We start from the raw sequence: 14945 nt of genomic DNA, 5'->3' as shown, positions 1-14945 counted from the left end.
CATGACTGAAAAATTACAGCTCAAGACCCACCTCTCCCTATTAATCTGATCTCCTAATATTACCTTTTTACAGTACATCTTTCCGCACTATATACATGAGGAAGGTTGACCCTGCAAGGGGACCCATACAGAGTAAATGAAGAAGGTTTGGATAGGATGCTCAGTCTGAGGAAGTAATCTGCTTTCAGATTGTTTTCATGTGTATCAAGGAAACACTGCCACATATTTTTCTCTCTTCAAGGTTTTTGAATCCAATGAAGAATCTGGGTGTCTTGTTCTCACGATCGTTGTCTCCGGCCACTTCTTCATTTCCCAAGGACAGACACTACTGGTGAGTTGTACAGCTGATAGCCCAGTCTACATTGGTAGCCCTGTCATTTTCTTGGGCCCTCGGGCTTCTTCAGTCTTACCAAAAGTCATTGTGTTCAGCTAACTAAGGTTTTTCTAGCACGTTTTAGCAGTGGGAATTGAGAAACATACTGATTATTTCCTGCCTTGAAGGAGTTTTGGATCTAGTGATCAAAGTAGATAAAAGGATTGCAGCTAGTCAGAATGCTAGAGAGTTCTTAGTTGGGAAGACTGATTGAAGACAGGATAGCCAGGCAGAGAAAGCAAAAACAAGAACAAAAACAAACAGCTAAAAGCAAAGAGAGCATGCTAAAGTTCACCCGGCAGGGCCTCCACACAATGCTGACTTTATAAAGAAGCTCGTGGCCTCTTCCTCTGAGCATTAGACGTTTGAGGAAGCTGTAGAAGAAAATCTGCAGGCTGGTGCGTGCAGATGCACATGCATGCAGCCCCTGTGTTCACAGCGGAGGCAGGGAAATTACTGTAGGTTGTAGGACAGCCAGAGGTTAGCCTACATTATCCAGTTCGAGTCCAGTGAGAGCAAAGAGAGGGGGACTGGGAAAGGGAGGAGAATCATCCAGTCACTGACTTTACTGGGAAGTTCAGGGTCTGGTTAGTAGAAACAATATGAATAAGGAGAAGACAACTTGTAATCTGATCAAAGAAATTGTCCTAGAAAGAGAAGGTTACATGAGATTATCACATCATTTCCTGCGCACAGTGTCTATATAGATGCCATAAAATCACACAGCAAATATTTACTAAATATCTACATGGCATCATAATTTATTCATTTATTGAGCAGTTAGTCTACCTTTTTGTTGTTGGAGGAGGAGCCTGAGGATATCAGAGTACACAGCGTAGGCAAAATCCCCTGTCATTGTAGAGTACCACTCTATGGAGGAGAGGCGTCATAGGCAAGCAGGCTAGGTATATTTAAACACCTTAACTTATACGTATTCCCTCCAAGATCTGTTAAGATACAATGGCAGGGTCTCCTACCTGTGCACCAGAATGGTTCATCTTTCCATTAAGTGGAATGCAGTGTCATCGGTAACTGTGAGTCCCCCAAAGCCAGCTTTGCATTCTTCGTGCTTTTAAGAGTCGCAGTGTGAGTGGCCTCGTTTTCTCTCTACCTGCCACCCTAAGGGCCGGTGTCCTTTGCGAAAGATTAGGCTTCTGTAGCTGCTGTAATGGTAGCCTTGCTTCTGAGAGATGTCTGGCTGGTTCTCCCTGTCAGAGTCAAGGATCTTGCTGAATGGTGGTATCCACCAGATGCCCCCCTCCCCATGCTTGCCTTCTATTCATCTGCCGTTGTACAATGTTGCAAAAAAGAAAAAACTAGCCAAGGTTTCTTTGTATCATGTGAGGAGTGATTTTTTTTTCATTGACGTTACAAAACCAAGCTTACTAAATTCGAAACAGCCCCTGGTAAGCAACGTAAGAGGAAGAGGAATTCTACCCTGCCATTATTCCATGCAGGCTGCAGTAATACATACATCCAGTCACGTTTTTAATTCCTCAATGTTTTTGCAAAGTTATTTTGACTATTTTGTTCCTTGCATTTTCATGCGATTTTGGAATGAACTTTCCTACCAGAAGGCTTGCTGTTGGGGTTTGTTTATTTGTTTGTTTGTTTGTTTGTTTGTTTTGGAGCTGCTTTCACTCTGTCAATCAATTTGGGAAGAATTTACTTGTTACTGTTGAGTCTTCCAACTCCTGGGCACATTTTAACTCTATTTATATCTGCTTTAATTTCTCACAGCAGTGTCTCATAATAGCTAGAGATTCCTGAGTGTGTGTGTGTGTAGAAAGTTGTTATTTTATGGTAATACACATCTTATATACATAAAAAGCTCTTCCATTTTTGGCCTCTGTCAAGCTTTTGTGTCTCCCAGTGTTTGATGGCAACAAGCAGCCACAGTTTACAGGCAGGAGCAGCAGTGGTAGGTGGCACCCTCTAGTGTTCGAGTTCTTAAGTCAGTCTCAGGTACTGGTACTCTTAGTCCTGGACAAGTGTTAGAGCCCTGTGTAGGCCCAGGAAGCCAGCATTTCTCAGCTGTGGGCAGTGGCTTCTAGATCTAGGTATTGGGATTCTGCTGCTGCTGCTGCTTCCTCTACCGCTGCCAGTTAGTGGCCTTGAGGCCTCACCCTAGAGTGGCTCTCCATGTAACTGGCTTTTCCACTTCTTGTGTGGCATGGCCGCCAGCCACCCTGTTGTCACAACTATCTCTGAGCCAGTTACAGCAGCTAATTCTTTTTGTGTTACTGGTTCAGCCTGTTTCAGAAAACGTAGGCAAGAAAGACCACTTAAAAGAAGACTTAGCCAGGAGCTGTTGGCTCACACCTTTGATCCCAGCACTCGGGAGGACGAGGCGGGTAGATCTCTGTTGGTTCAAGGCCAGCCTGCTTTACACAGGGTGAGCTTCAGGATAGCCCTGTCTCAAAAAACAAAGAAACAAACAGCAAAGACTCTTGGGCTCTAAACTGCAATTATGGGGTAGGGTTGGGGCTGCAGAGGAGGCTACCTGCCCACCAACTCACCAGTGGGCTGGACAGCGTGTTGTGCAGCACCTACCACAGTCCCTGTGCCAAGCCACTGGGAGAGGTGCTCCACCTCTGGGTTGGGTGGAAGTGGTTCCATGGAATGCCCCAAGCAGATTCTTAAAATCGTCCTGCATGGACTGCAGCCCCAGGAGCAAGCAGCTGAGATTGTCCTGTAGCTTCCTCAAGGCATTCATGAAACGTGCAGATTAACTGGCTCTGGAGTAAGAGTGCTTTTAACCTGTCTGCTCTACCAACAGGCCTTTCCTTCAAGGAGCTAGAGCAGCAGGCGAGAACCCAGTGGCTGTCAATTGGAAATCAGATCCTCTAGCTTGCAATGTCTTTGCTTATATACAGGAAAATAAACATGAGAAGGAGTTGTTTCTAATAACATACAGACATTAATGTTGATTTTCACAGTGTTTGATAGCATTTCTTACAATGTGTAGCACCTGTTCAGTAACCCAGGCAGAGAGGTCCTACTCACCTACCTCCGCATTCAAGATGAGTTCGTTCTCTGGGCCTAGGAAGATGGCTTCATGGGCAAAAGCACTTGCTGAGAAAGCAAGAGGACCTGAGTCAGTTCCCCAGTACCCATGTAAAAGCAGGCATGGCCTGTGTGCACATAACCCCAGCACTGGCAGGTGGAGGTGGACAGAGCCGGAAGCTCACTGGTTAGCCCAGCGGAAACGGTGAGGTTCAGTTTCAGTGAGAGACTAAGACAGGGAGTGATAAAAGTGTGTGCCTACACGTGCAGATGTGCGCTTATGCATACGCAGTGGACAGAAGGTAACGCTCTCTCAGCAGATGTCATGTGCCCCCTGGTCACATGTTCTATACTCCATGTCTAGAACCTGGCTCATTCGATGTGGTGAAGTCCGCACCCATAGGTCATCGTCTCCCATTGTGTCTCTGTCCTCTGTCCTTTCCTTACCTCTGGTAGCCACTTACTGCTCTCCGCTTCTGTGAATTGATTTTTTTTTTTTTTGCTTGTTTATTTTTTCTCACTCTTAGCCCAGGCTGAACTTTCAACTGGTAATGATGGTTTCCTCAGTCTCTCAAGTACTGAGATCACAGGCAGGAGCCACTATGCTGGCTTACATTCAGCCTTTTATTCTGCCTTTTAGGGCCGGATGCTTGTCCAGAGGACGGGAGTTTGATTCCCAGCACCCACCCGCATGATGGCTCACAATTAGGCGGTTCCAGTGTGTATAATACTGTCTTCCGGCCTCCACTAGCACTAGGTGTGTGTACAGCACACAAGACATATGTGCAGGCAAACCACACATACACAGACATTTCTAAAGGATTCTACATATACGTGAGATACACAGTATTTATCCTTTTCATTAAGTGAGTTCTTTGACGCTAATCTATGTATGGGTACATTCTAACTACACTAACTCCCGACCCTCTCTTACCTACGACTTCGTGCTTCCATCATCTTCCCTCCCTGCGAGCCCCTCCCACTTTGACATTTCTTTGTTTGGTTTGGTTTGTGACCTACTAAGTCTGGACATGGCCCTCTGTGTGAGCATGAATGTGGAGCTGTCCCCTGGAGCACCAGAGGCTCACCCAGTGGCCACACCACTGAAGACAGTAACTGACCCTTCCCTCAGCATCTGTCAACAGCCAGTAGGTTCCTCAGGAGGAGTAGAGCCTGAGGAGCTCCTTCCCATCTGTGACTGGATGTTGACAGGCCCAGTCTTGAGCAGGCCCAGTGCAGGTGGCCACAGCTGCTGTGAGCTCATGATTGCAATGCTGTGTCCAGCCCAGGAGATAGCTTTTCACACCCCTCCTCCTCCTTGCCATCCAGTCTTCCGTGATAGTCCCTGAGCTTCAGAAGTGGTGGTACAGGTGTCTGTTTAGGCTTGAGCACCTCGAGCAGCCGTAAGTCTGTACTGACTGCCATTTTTGGGGGAAAGTTCTACACGCAGGTATTTGGAAGGGGGAATGGCCATTCTTGGGTGTCAACTTGACTACACCTGGAGTTAGTTAACTAAGACCCAAATGGCTGGGCACACCTGTGAAGGGTTATTTTCCCATTAAGTCATTTGAAATGAGACGATCATCCTTTAATCTGGGCTGGACAAGGAAAAGGAAGCTTGCTCTCTCTGTCTCCAGTGCCAAGTCCAGTCCTTCGCCGGCATCAGAGCCTACTTCTTCAGGATTCCAGCGTATACTGAAGATCAGCTGAGACAGCCAGCCTCGTGACTGAACAACTGTTGGATTCTTGGACCTTCTATTGATAGACACTTGGATAACCAGATCACAGCCTTTAAACTAGTCTAATAAATCCCCTTCATATATACACATATGTGTGTGTATAAAGGAGATTTATTTAAATATGCACACATATATGTATGTATGTGTGAATACCTATATATGTATGTGTGTGCATATATGTATGCATACACACATACATACATACATACATACATACACACACACATATAGGTTTTTTGAGAGAGGGCTTTTCTCTGTATAGAACTTGCTCTGTAGTCTTGGCTGGCCTCAAACTCTGAGACCTGCCTGCCTCTGCCTCCAAAGTGCTGGGAGTTGAGGTGAGCACCACCGCCCTCTGGTATATTTTCATTCTTTGAGTTCTGTTCCTCTACAGAATCCTGACTAATACAGAAGGCAGTTACTAGCACATCCACTTGACAAAACAACTGTAGTGAGTCCCCTCCCTGCAGCTCACCGAATGAATTCTCTCCTAAGGAGCAGGTCTAAAAACCAAGCAGAAAGTGACTGGTTATTCCCACCGGAGTCAAGCCACTGTTCTAGCAGTGTGCACAAGCGAGAGCTTGCCTGGTTCTCAAGGCTCACTGGGTCAGATCATTGATGACTCTTCTCCCCCAGCTGCCTGCATAGCACTGAGCACTGAGAGCTGGTCAGCAGAGAGGAAGGATTGCACTGATCACCCATGCCTTCTGGGATTGGCATTATGCACCCATGCAGAGTACTTCTGTTCAAACTTAAAAAAAAAAATGTATCTTTAAAAATAGCATAGAGAGTAGTAGGATTCTCTGTGACTTCTTCATACATCTCTAGTTGGTTTTTTTTTTTTTTTTTTTTTTTTTTTTTTTTTTTCGAGCTGGGGACCCGAACCCAGGGCCTTGTGCTTCCTAGGCAAGCGCTCTACCACTGAGCTAAATCCCCAACCCCACATCTCTAGTTTTAATGAACCCCTTCCTCACCCTTCCCCTTAGGAGCCTCCTCCCACTGTACCTCACTACCTCCAGAATTCCCCTCCGTTTTCATGTATGTTCTCTCCCCCTTTCCTGCTTCCCCCCTAAAGAACCACAGCCCTGTTATACTTTCCTGGTTGCTGTAAACATTCAAGCTAAATACATAAATCTACACTATGGTCCACATGAGAAAGAAAATGTGGCATTTGTCCTTCCAGGCCTGAAATGCTTTTCTCTTTGTTCCTTGGTGACTTCACTCAGTATAATGGACTCTAGGTTCATTCATATTGTTAGAGATGTCAGGATTCCGTCTGCTGAGTAACCGTCCATGAGCGCATGTCATGATTCCGTCATCCGCTTAGCCACTAATGGCCACTTAGGATGTTTCCACCTCTGCTGTCATGATCAGTGTGACAATGAGCATGGCAGCACAGGTGTCTCTTCCAAGAGGTGAGCTCATTTCTTTGGCTGTGTGTACAGAATGGGATGGATGCCTGGATCCTATGGTAATTCCTTAAATTTTGAGGGACCGTTTAGTATCATGACCTTGTGTTTCCAGCCCTGCCAACTACCAGGTTGCTTTTTCTCTGTATTCTTTTTTTTTGGTTCTTTTTTTCGGAGCTGGGGACCGAACCCAGGGCCTTGAGCTTCCTAGGCAAGCGCTCTAACCACTGAGCTACATCCCCAACCCTCTCTGTATTCTTTTTTTTTCTTTTTTTTTTTTTTTTTTTTGGTTCTTTTTTTTGGAGCTGGGGACCGAACCCAGGGCCTTTATGCTTCCCTAGGTAAGCGCTCTACCACTGAGTTAAATCCCAACCCCCCTCTCTGTATTCTTACTAACGACATTTTTATCTTTTTTCATGACCCATATATTAAGAAATAAAGGGTGAAAAAAAAAAGAAATAAGGGGTGGCTGGAGAGAAGGTTCAGTGATTAAGGGTTCATACTGCTCTTGCAGAGGATCCAAGTTCTGCTCCCAGCAGCTCACAACTACCCATAACTGTAGCTCTAGAGAATCTGCTGCTGCCTTTGCCTCTCCAGGAGCGCCTGCACTTACATGGGTACCCACATGTGTGGGGGCACACGTATGTAAACACACACACACACACACACACACACACACACACACGGGGCGGGGGAGGACTTTTGTTTAGAAAGTTTTTCCTGTTTTTGGTTTTATTTAAAGAGCGTGGGATAGTCACTCGTTCCAGCTTTGAGGATTCCTCTCACGCTGGCCATTAGTCTGTGCCGGGAAGCTGCACTCAGGTCTGTTAGGATGTGCTCCAGGATCCTCTAGCCCCCTGTGTGCTGAAGGCTTTACCACAGTGCTCCCACCACCTGTGTGCTGAAGGCTTTACCACAGTACTCCCATCGTGAGGCGTTGGCATCTCTACAAGGTGGAGCTTAGTGGGACATCAGGTCACTGAGGGAGTGCCCTCCAAGGGCAATGCAGAACCCCAGCCCTTTCCTCTTACTCTTTTTGGCTTCTGGGACACAGCTGAGTGCTTCTGTTCCTCCAAGAGCCTCCACTGAGAGCCCAGTGAGCACAACTGAGCAGAGACTGGACCAAGTGAGGGGAGGCAGAGAAACATTTTCCTCACCAACTGACCACCACAGGCATTTGCCAGTGATGGAAGTCTGACTGACACTCTGCCCTTCGCCTGCTTTCAAAGGGGACTGTTTAGCTCTTGATATTACACCGAGTCTCTCGTGTGTCTCATGTATCGGCCTCTCATCAGACTCATGACTTGCAGCCATCCATTCCCTCAGGCCCGGTGTCTTTGTTTTCTTGCTTCCTCTGCTGTGGTTGCTGAGCTTTTAATCCTGAATATGAGTTGGGTTTGCTTGAATGCTTTTTGGTGTCCGTTGAGATGGTCTTTTTACTAATTCTGTTAATGTAATAGCACTTACAGATATTCAGTTCTTGCTGGACTTGGTAGTAAACACCTTTGGTTCCAGCACTGGGATGCAAACAGATCTCTGTGAGCTTGAGGCCAGCCTGGTCTACAGAGTGAGTTCTAAGACAGCCATACTGTAGAGAGCCTATCTCAGTAAGCAAAACTAACGAGTAAGAAGTACTCAGTTCCTATTGAGCCAGTCTGTATAGAATTGATGTCATATGGAGTTTCTTATGTATTTTGGGTATTAACCTCTTGTCAGATTTATGTTTTGCAAACATTTATTTCCATTGTGTGTGTACATTTTTATTCCCAAATATGAAGCATTCGACTTTCAAAAATTACATATGTATGTTAGTATAATAAAGCTAAGAATACATATTTAAAAGAATATTTTACTCCTTAAGGGATAATTTTCATCAAGTTATACATAGTATCTTTTATACATCCACAAAACAAGAACATAAAACAGCAAACACGTTTGGATTATAACGTATTTAAGTTGCATTTTATGGTGCTATTAAGATTATATACCTTCTGCCTGCATACTAATTAAGTTGTGTTATAATTTTAGAATTTTTCGCATAAGGTGGGAAAGGGGTATCTCTGGTAAGTTTGGGCCCATTTGTCTTAGAATGCACTCTAGTTGTTGGCACGGATGAAAATGCAGCTTACGTTTGGATCTTCGTGAAAACTGTTCTGTACCCACAAGTCATTTCTTCCAGGGAGTCTGATCGCTGTGACTCAAAGCAATGCTGTGTGTTTCCTAGAAACTCAGATAGCTCAGCAAGGCAGTGAGTGTACTGTGTTGCCCTGGACAGCCATTTAAACTTAATTTCCCTTAAACTCCAGGTCTCTGATTGCTGCACTGTGTGAGCCCCCAGGGAGCACGCTGTTCCAGGTTAAATTATGGGGATGTTGTTTACTAATTCTGCAGTTCTTGGTGTCGGTGTTGGTACCTGTGGCTAACCGGGGTGCTGGAGAGCTCTGTGTGGATCCATCCACCTAAGCTGCTCTGTGTCGTTTACATGTCAGAGGGTTGCTATAGCGAGTGGACCGGGAGCTCAGCCCTGAGGTCACTCTGCCTTGTACTCGGACTCCAGTGGATTCTGCCTCCAGCCTTGGCTTTTTAAATGGGTTCTTCCTTGGCCATCTGGGGCTTTTGATTGTATTCCTAATTGTGATAACCACACATGAACTTTGCTGTCTTAACTGAGTTTAAACATGCGTGTCAGTGACAATAAATATATCCATCTTGCACAGCCATCACCACCATGCATCCAGAACACTCTTGGTCTCGCAGAGTTGCAGTTCTGAATCCGTTAACCAGTAACTTCCCCTCCCCATCCCCACACAGTGGGAAGGACCCTTTACCTTCTGTTTGAGAAGTCAAGGTGATCTCATATAAGTGGAATCATGCAGTTTTCTCCATTTGAGGGCGGCTTGTTTCACTTAACATGATGTGTTTAAGGTCTGTCTGTGTAGTAGCACATGTCAAAGCTCCTTTCCTTCCTAAGACTGGAGAAAACGCCATTGCCTTTCCATGCTGCATCTTGTTTACAGACTCACCTGTCGGAGGACATGGGGTTGCTTCCACACCGTTAGCCTGTTGTGAATAATGCTTGCCGTAAACACGTGTACGTGTACTCTCCAAAAACATGCTTTCAGTTCTGTGTGCACACTCCTAAGAATGCAGAACCTGGTGCTTCACCTTGACAGTCGGGTTGGTTGTGTTGGAAGACATGTAGGAACTGAGTAAAGCACACCTTCCTATACGTCTGTCAGGGCATCACCAGAGTAGCTACATCATGAGGGCTCCAACCTTCATGAGGTTTTACATCAGCGGCCTAAGTCATTAGTGGTTTAAACTTTTGAACAGATATTGGCAGTTGCTGGCACTATGGAAAGTAGGACATCTTTGGGAGAACCAGGTTACCGTGAGCATGCCTTTTAAGGATATAGCTTATCCAGAAAACCCTGGAACCAGGCTTCTGGGGGCTGCGTCTGCATTCTCTGCCGGCATGAACCTTTTGAGTGCTAATTCTTTTCTCATATTTTGTCCTAGCAACAGTAAAGTCTAACACACTAAATCACATGGTGATTCTGTGTTTAGCTCTTTAAGGAACTATCAAATTCTTTCCCATGGTGTCTGTACCACTTTACGTTCCTAACAACAGTTACAGTGCCCCAGCCTCTTGGTGTCCAGCCCGTACTTGGTTTTGTTCTTCCGGAGTGGGGATGTGTAGTTCAGTGACAGCTTCCCTACTCGTCAGGAGGCTCTGGCTTAGATCTGTGTTTGCTGGCCCTTTATAGAATTTCCTTAGAGAGCGGTCTGTCCAGCGTCTGACTGGGATTTTGGTGACAGTGTTAAACCGAAGTCCTGGGCTTTCCTTTCCCCCTGTACACACATGCACGTGCAGAAGCACAGATCTCCACAGAACGATGCTGCATCTTCCTTAGGTCTCGGATCTCTTCTCCCTGTCTATTCTCACAGTGTGGATGAGGCATGCTTTGGCTGAGCACTGAGCCCTTTTTGTTGGAGAGACTTATAAATGAGGCTTTCTGGAGACAGGCTCTGTGCAGTTCTGCTCCCTCCTCGGGTCACACGTACATAAGGACCAGTTGTCCCTGTGTCACTGCTGCCTGCTCAGTCTGCTTGGCTTCTCCCTTCCTGGTGCAGAGATTAACAGTGACAGTCTTCAGCGGGCTGTCATCCTTTCCCGTTCCACAAACCCAGAGGACCGGGGTTCAGTTCCCGGCACCCACCTGGTGGCTCATAACCATTTGTAACTCCAGCTACAGGGGTTCTGACACCCACTTCTGGCCTCTGTGGACACTAGGGACATGTACAGTGTGCATACATCTAGCAAGCAAAACACTTGTAAAAAGTAAAAATGAATCTAAATAAGCGGGACCACTTGTTCCTTCTTTGGGCCGTTTCTCCACATTTAAAAAGAGTTTCCATCTCCCTCTTCAGTTAGAAGTCAGGAAGCCAGAGTCTCAGGCCAACATTCTAGAAAAGCCAACAGGGGAGTTATTTCCTAAGACTCGAGCCACAGTTTCCAGCCACTCTTTTATTTCAGTCAGTCCTGTCCCCCACCCCTGCCTGCTTGTCTTCTCCTGAATGAGACTCCTGAGGTGAGATCTTGAGGCAGTTTTAGTCCCTATCTTCCAGGGAGCCTGGGTCATCCTGGGAGTGATGGATCCTGGCGTTTTGCTTTCATATTTTTATCTTTCACACCCAGTGCTAATGCTCTGCGGAGAGAAATCTTCTCTCTGTTTACCACCAAGAAATAGTACATTCCCATTTAAGTGACCCTCTAACCTTCAAACGCTGTTTTAATCCAGTTAGTTTATTTTAAAATGTCCCCCATCTCCATCTGAGAATTTTCTAAGAAGGAGGATTTAGTACAAATTTTTGAAATGAAGTCATACCAATGCTGAACTCTTTCAATTAATGCTAGTTCCCTCCCCTCCCCTTCTCTCTTCTTCTGACAGAGTTTCAGACTAGCCTTAAGCTCACAATCCCCCTGCCTCAGCTTCCTGAGTGCTATGTTCATCACCACAGTAGTCGTCTTCCCTTTGGCCACTTTTCCCTGAAAAATAAAGGGAAACAAAATTCCCTACAGCATTACCGTCCTTTCACAGGTTAGCACCATCGGCACCAATGTAGAGATAGCCGGGTAAGCCAGAGGAAGCCATTTTACTATTGTACGTTTATGTCCCCACATCCAGATGAGCTTTAGATCATATGCCATACTTACCTACTGCTCCAGCTCCTCTCCTGGGCGCTGTGAGCCCTGCGCCTTGACTCCCCAGCCTTGTCTTTCAGCTCCCCTTTGGAGTCTGAGATTATCCTCAGCAGCCTGTACCTCAGATTGTCCTGGTTTCCTCTCGTGGGATGGGGGATTGGTTGGTGTAGAGCCAAGGTTGCCCCTTGCTTCCAGATAGGGCTGTGAGGTGACATCCTCCAGAGGAGGAGAACTGTGTCTTGGAGTGAGTGAGTTAGCAGAAGCAAGGGAACCCACTCCCTAAGCCCATTCACAAGAGCACTGCCCTGTGACTTAATCCTCTTTCTTTGAAGCTCACCTCCTCCTCCTCCGTGTTGGAGACACAGTTCAAGACTTGAGTTTCTGAGCACACAATCTGATCCCAGAGGAGGGGTATAGTCTGTGAACTCAGGAAAGACAAGACGGCCCCTGACTCGTGCCAGTCAGCCACTAACCTGCTGTACTTGGTTGTCTTCCTCGCCTGCCTAACGCTCCTTCAAACTGATGATGGCAGTGACTTGTCCCGGATACTGACTGTGACATTTTAGAGTAGAAGGAGAAAATACACTCAGAGCCCTGGAATAGGGATTAAGTCCTTTTTCAGTTGAAAGAAGCTGCCTTGGTAGAAGTGAGGTGACTGCCCTGGGCTAGAATAAATAAGAGTTGCTTTCTGTGTGGCTTCTTTGCATTTTCTTTTGTGATTTCACAAGTTGCTACTACGTCTTGGGCAGACTCTTTGCTGGACCACATCCCTTTAAACTGAGAAATTATTCCTCCTTCAAGAGGGGCTCATCCTACAGTCAGCTTCTGATTGAGAGAATGCTTACAAGCGTCTGGCTTCCATCTGCATTCTTTTATGGTAGACATCCGTCCGTGCTCGGCTGTCCATCTCAAGCTTCCAAGCATTCTGGAAGTTAGTGTCCGTTACGTTTCCTGTGACGTACTATGAGGATTTTGTCATTGGTGTTATTGGCATTTTCTATGTATTGTAAAAATACTAAATCTTTTTGAGGTCTCTAATTGACTTAGTGAGTTTCATTGGAATGCAACTTAGAGGAGCTAAGTTCACTGAGGTGTGATAAGCACCACTGTGCTGCAGAGTGTTCCCTCGGGCCCACTGCATTAGCTGCTGCTTCTCTTGCTGTGGCAACATACACTTCCCGCTCTTCTTTCTGGTTCTCTCCATTGGTTTGGCCTAACGAGAAGTGTGCTCTTTGTGTCTGGCATCCGTAACTCTGAGTGTTTTTGAGGCTTATGTGTGTTGCTGAGTGAGTCATGTTCTTTACTATTGGCCGCATTTCACTTATGAGTACATCACAGTTTACCCTTTCTCCTGTGGATGGATGTTTGGGTAATTTCTAATTTGGGACAATTATGAAGGAAGCCACTATGAACATTTTGTTGATGTTGTTCTTTGTTAACATGCTCTGTGTAGCCCTGGCTGTTCTGGAATTCAAGTCTGTAGACCGGGCTGGCCTCAGACTCACAGAGATCCATCTGCCTCTGCATTTCAAGTGCTTGGATAAAAAGCATGTACCACCGCCGCCACCTCGCCGAAACCATGAACATTTACCTTCAAGTTTTCATATACTACCTTAATCTCTTTTGGGTAATACCTAAGTGTAGAATTCCCAGATCAAATAGTGAGTATTTGAGTATTTAACTTTATAAGACACCGATTTAAGGTAGATTGGAGGATCCAGCTCTCCCCCAGCGGACATGCTGACTTAAGTGTCGGTCTGTGTAGTTCCAGTTGCTCTGCTGCCCGTGCCCTGCCATTGAGGTTTAACTCCCTCCTGGATGCCTGGTGAGGCACACGGTTCATATGGATGTTGCCTACCCTCACTAATTCTGCGTTCCCTTCAGTGACAGCTGCATGTCTGTCTCCCGAGATGCCAGCTGGCACTGTGGCCTCTAAGCACAGAGCAGTTTTCCTCGTATTTGTACTTTATATGCAGTGGATTGCATGGGACTCCCGTGTCTGGGTTTCACCCTTGACTCATTTATGGCGCTCATCTAAATCTGTGTGTGCAGTGGTTCACTGTTCAATGACTCTCATGGTGGCCGATCCTTCATGTTGTGCAGTTTGGATAATTTCTAGTTTTTAACTCTCAAGTCATGCTATTATGAACATTTCAATATGTATCCTTCGGTGAACGCTGTACGTCGTCTTCCAATATCTAGGAGTAAATTGGCTGAGTTGTAGAGTAGTGCTTCTCAGTGAGTTCTTAAGGATTTGGATCTTTTATGTGTGGCTAAGGGCAGAGGAGATGGCTCAGCAGGAAAAACTGTTACGTTCAGACCCTGCCTTAGCTAGGGTTTTACTGCTGTGAGCAGACACCATGACCAAGGCAAGTCTTACAAAGGACAACATTTAATTGGGGCTGGCTTATAGGTTCAGAGATTCAGTCCATTACCATCAAGACAAGGGCATGGCAGCATCCAGGCCGGCTGGGTGCAGGAGGAGCTGAGAGTTCTACATCTTCATCTGAAGGAAGCCAGGAACAGACAGGAGGAAGGTCTCCAAGCCCATGCCCACAGTGACACATTTTTCTCCAACAAGGCCACACCTAATAGTGCCACTGCCTGGGCACTAAAATGACCTTGTTTCTTTCACTCTGATCCATTCCCCAAGACCAAGACAGACCCTCATTATTGGCCTTCAGCCTTTCTTGAATCCCGGAAGAAGTAAACTCTACCAGACGCCGAGAGTGAGCCAGTTCCATTACTAGGTCCAGAATGGAGAATCTCCACAATCTGTGTTACGTCTTCATTTGCCTCTCCGATGTCTCCTTGTACCACTCGGATAGGATCAATCAAGATGTCTCTGGCTAATTTTTCAATCTTTTTCACATTCAAACCATGACAGACCCTCATCCCCCTGAATAGCTGTGGCCATTTTGTTCCATGCCTAACAGCTATTTCATATTGTTGCTGTAGCATGCCTGCCAGTCACTGATATGGAGAAGTGACTTGGCTCAAGGACATGATGACCACATACCCTGTATGAATGTTCTGTGTGAGGTTTGCTAGTCTTAAGGAATTCTACAAAGCTTTATGTAGGACCCATCAAGTCAAAGGTCAGTATGAACTGTTCTATCTAAGATATCTTGAGTCAGAGCTGACCACTGGGCAGCCCTTCCTGCGCCTATGTATGAGCTCACTGTGGTTTTTGTGGCTGACACTGAAGAACG

At 46.0% G+C, this 14945-nt stretch overlaps 1 protein-coding gene across 3 annotated transcripts in view; it reads left to right on the top strand.

Moving 5' to 3' along the window:
• The window catches only part of Rec114 (REC114 meiotic recombination protein), a 92007-nt gene that overhangs the window by 29199 nt on the left and 47863 nt on the right, over window positions 1-14945 (top strand). For all 3 annotated transcript variants that reach the window (XM_032909599.1, XM_032909598.1, XM_032909597.1), the window contains exon 2: window positions 242-331. In XM_032909599.1, the coding sequence (XP_032765490.1) occupies window positions 242-331 (90 nt within the window). The remainder of the gene's footprint in view (window positions 1-241; window positions 332-14945) is intronic.

The sequence above is a fragment of the Rattus rattus genome, chromosome 8 (genome assembly GCF_011064425.1).
Source record: "Rattus rattus isolate New Zealand chromosome 8, Rrattus_CSIRO_v1, whole genome shotgun sequence".
Classification (NCBI taxonomy): domain Eukaryota; kingdom Metazoa; phylum Chordata; class Mammalia; order Rodentia; family Muridae; genus Rattus; species Rattus rattus.
This window is presented reverse-complemented; position numbering and strand designations above follow the sequence as displayed.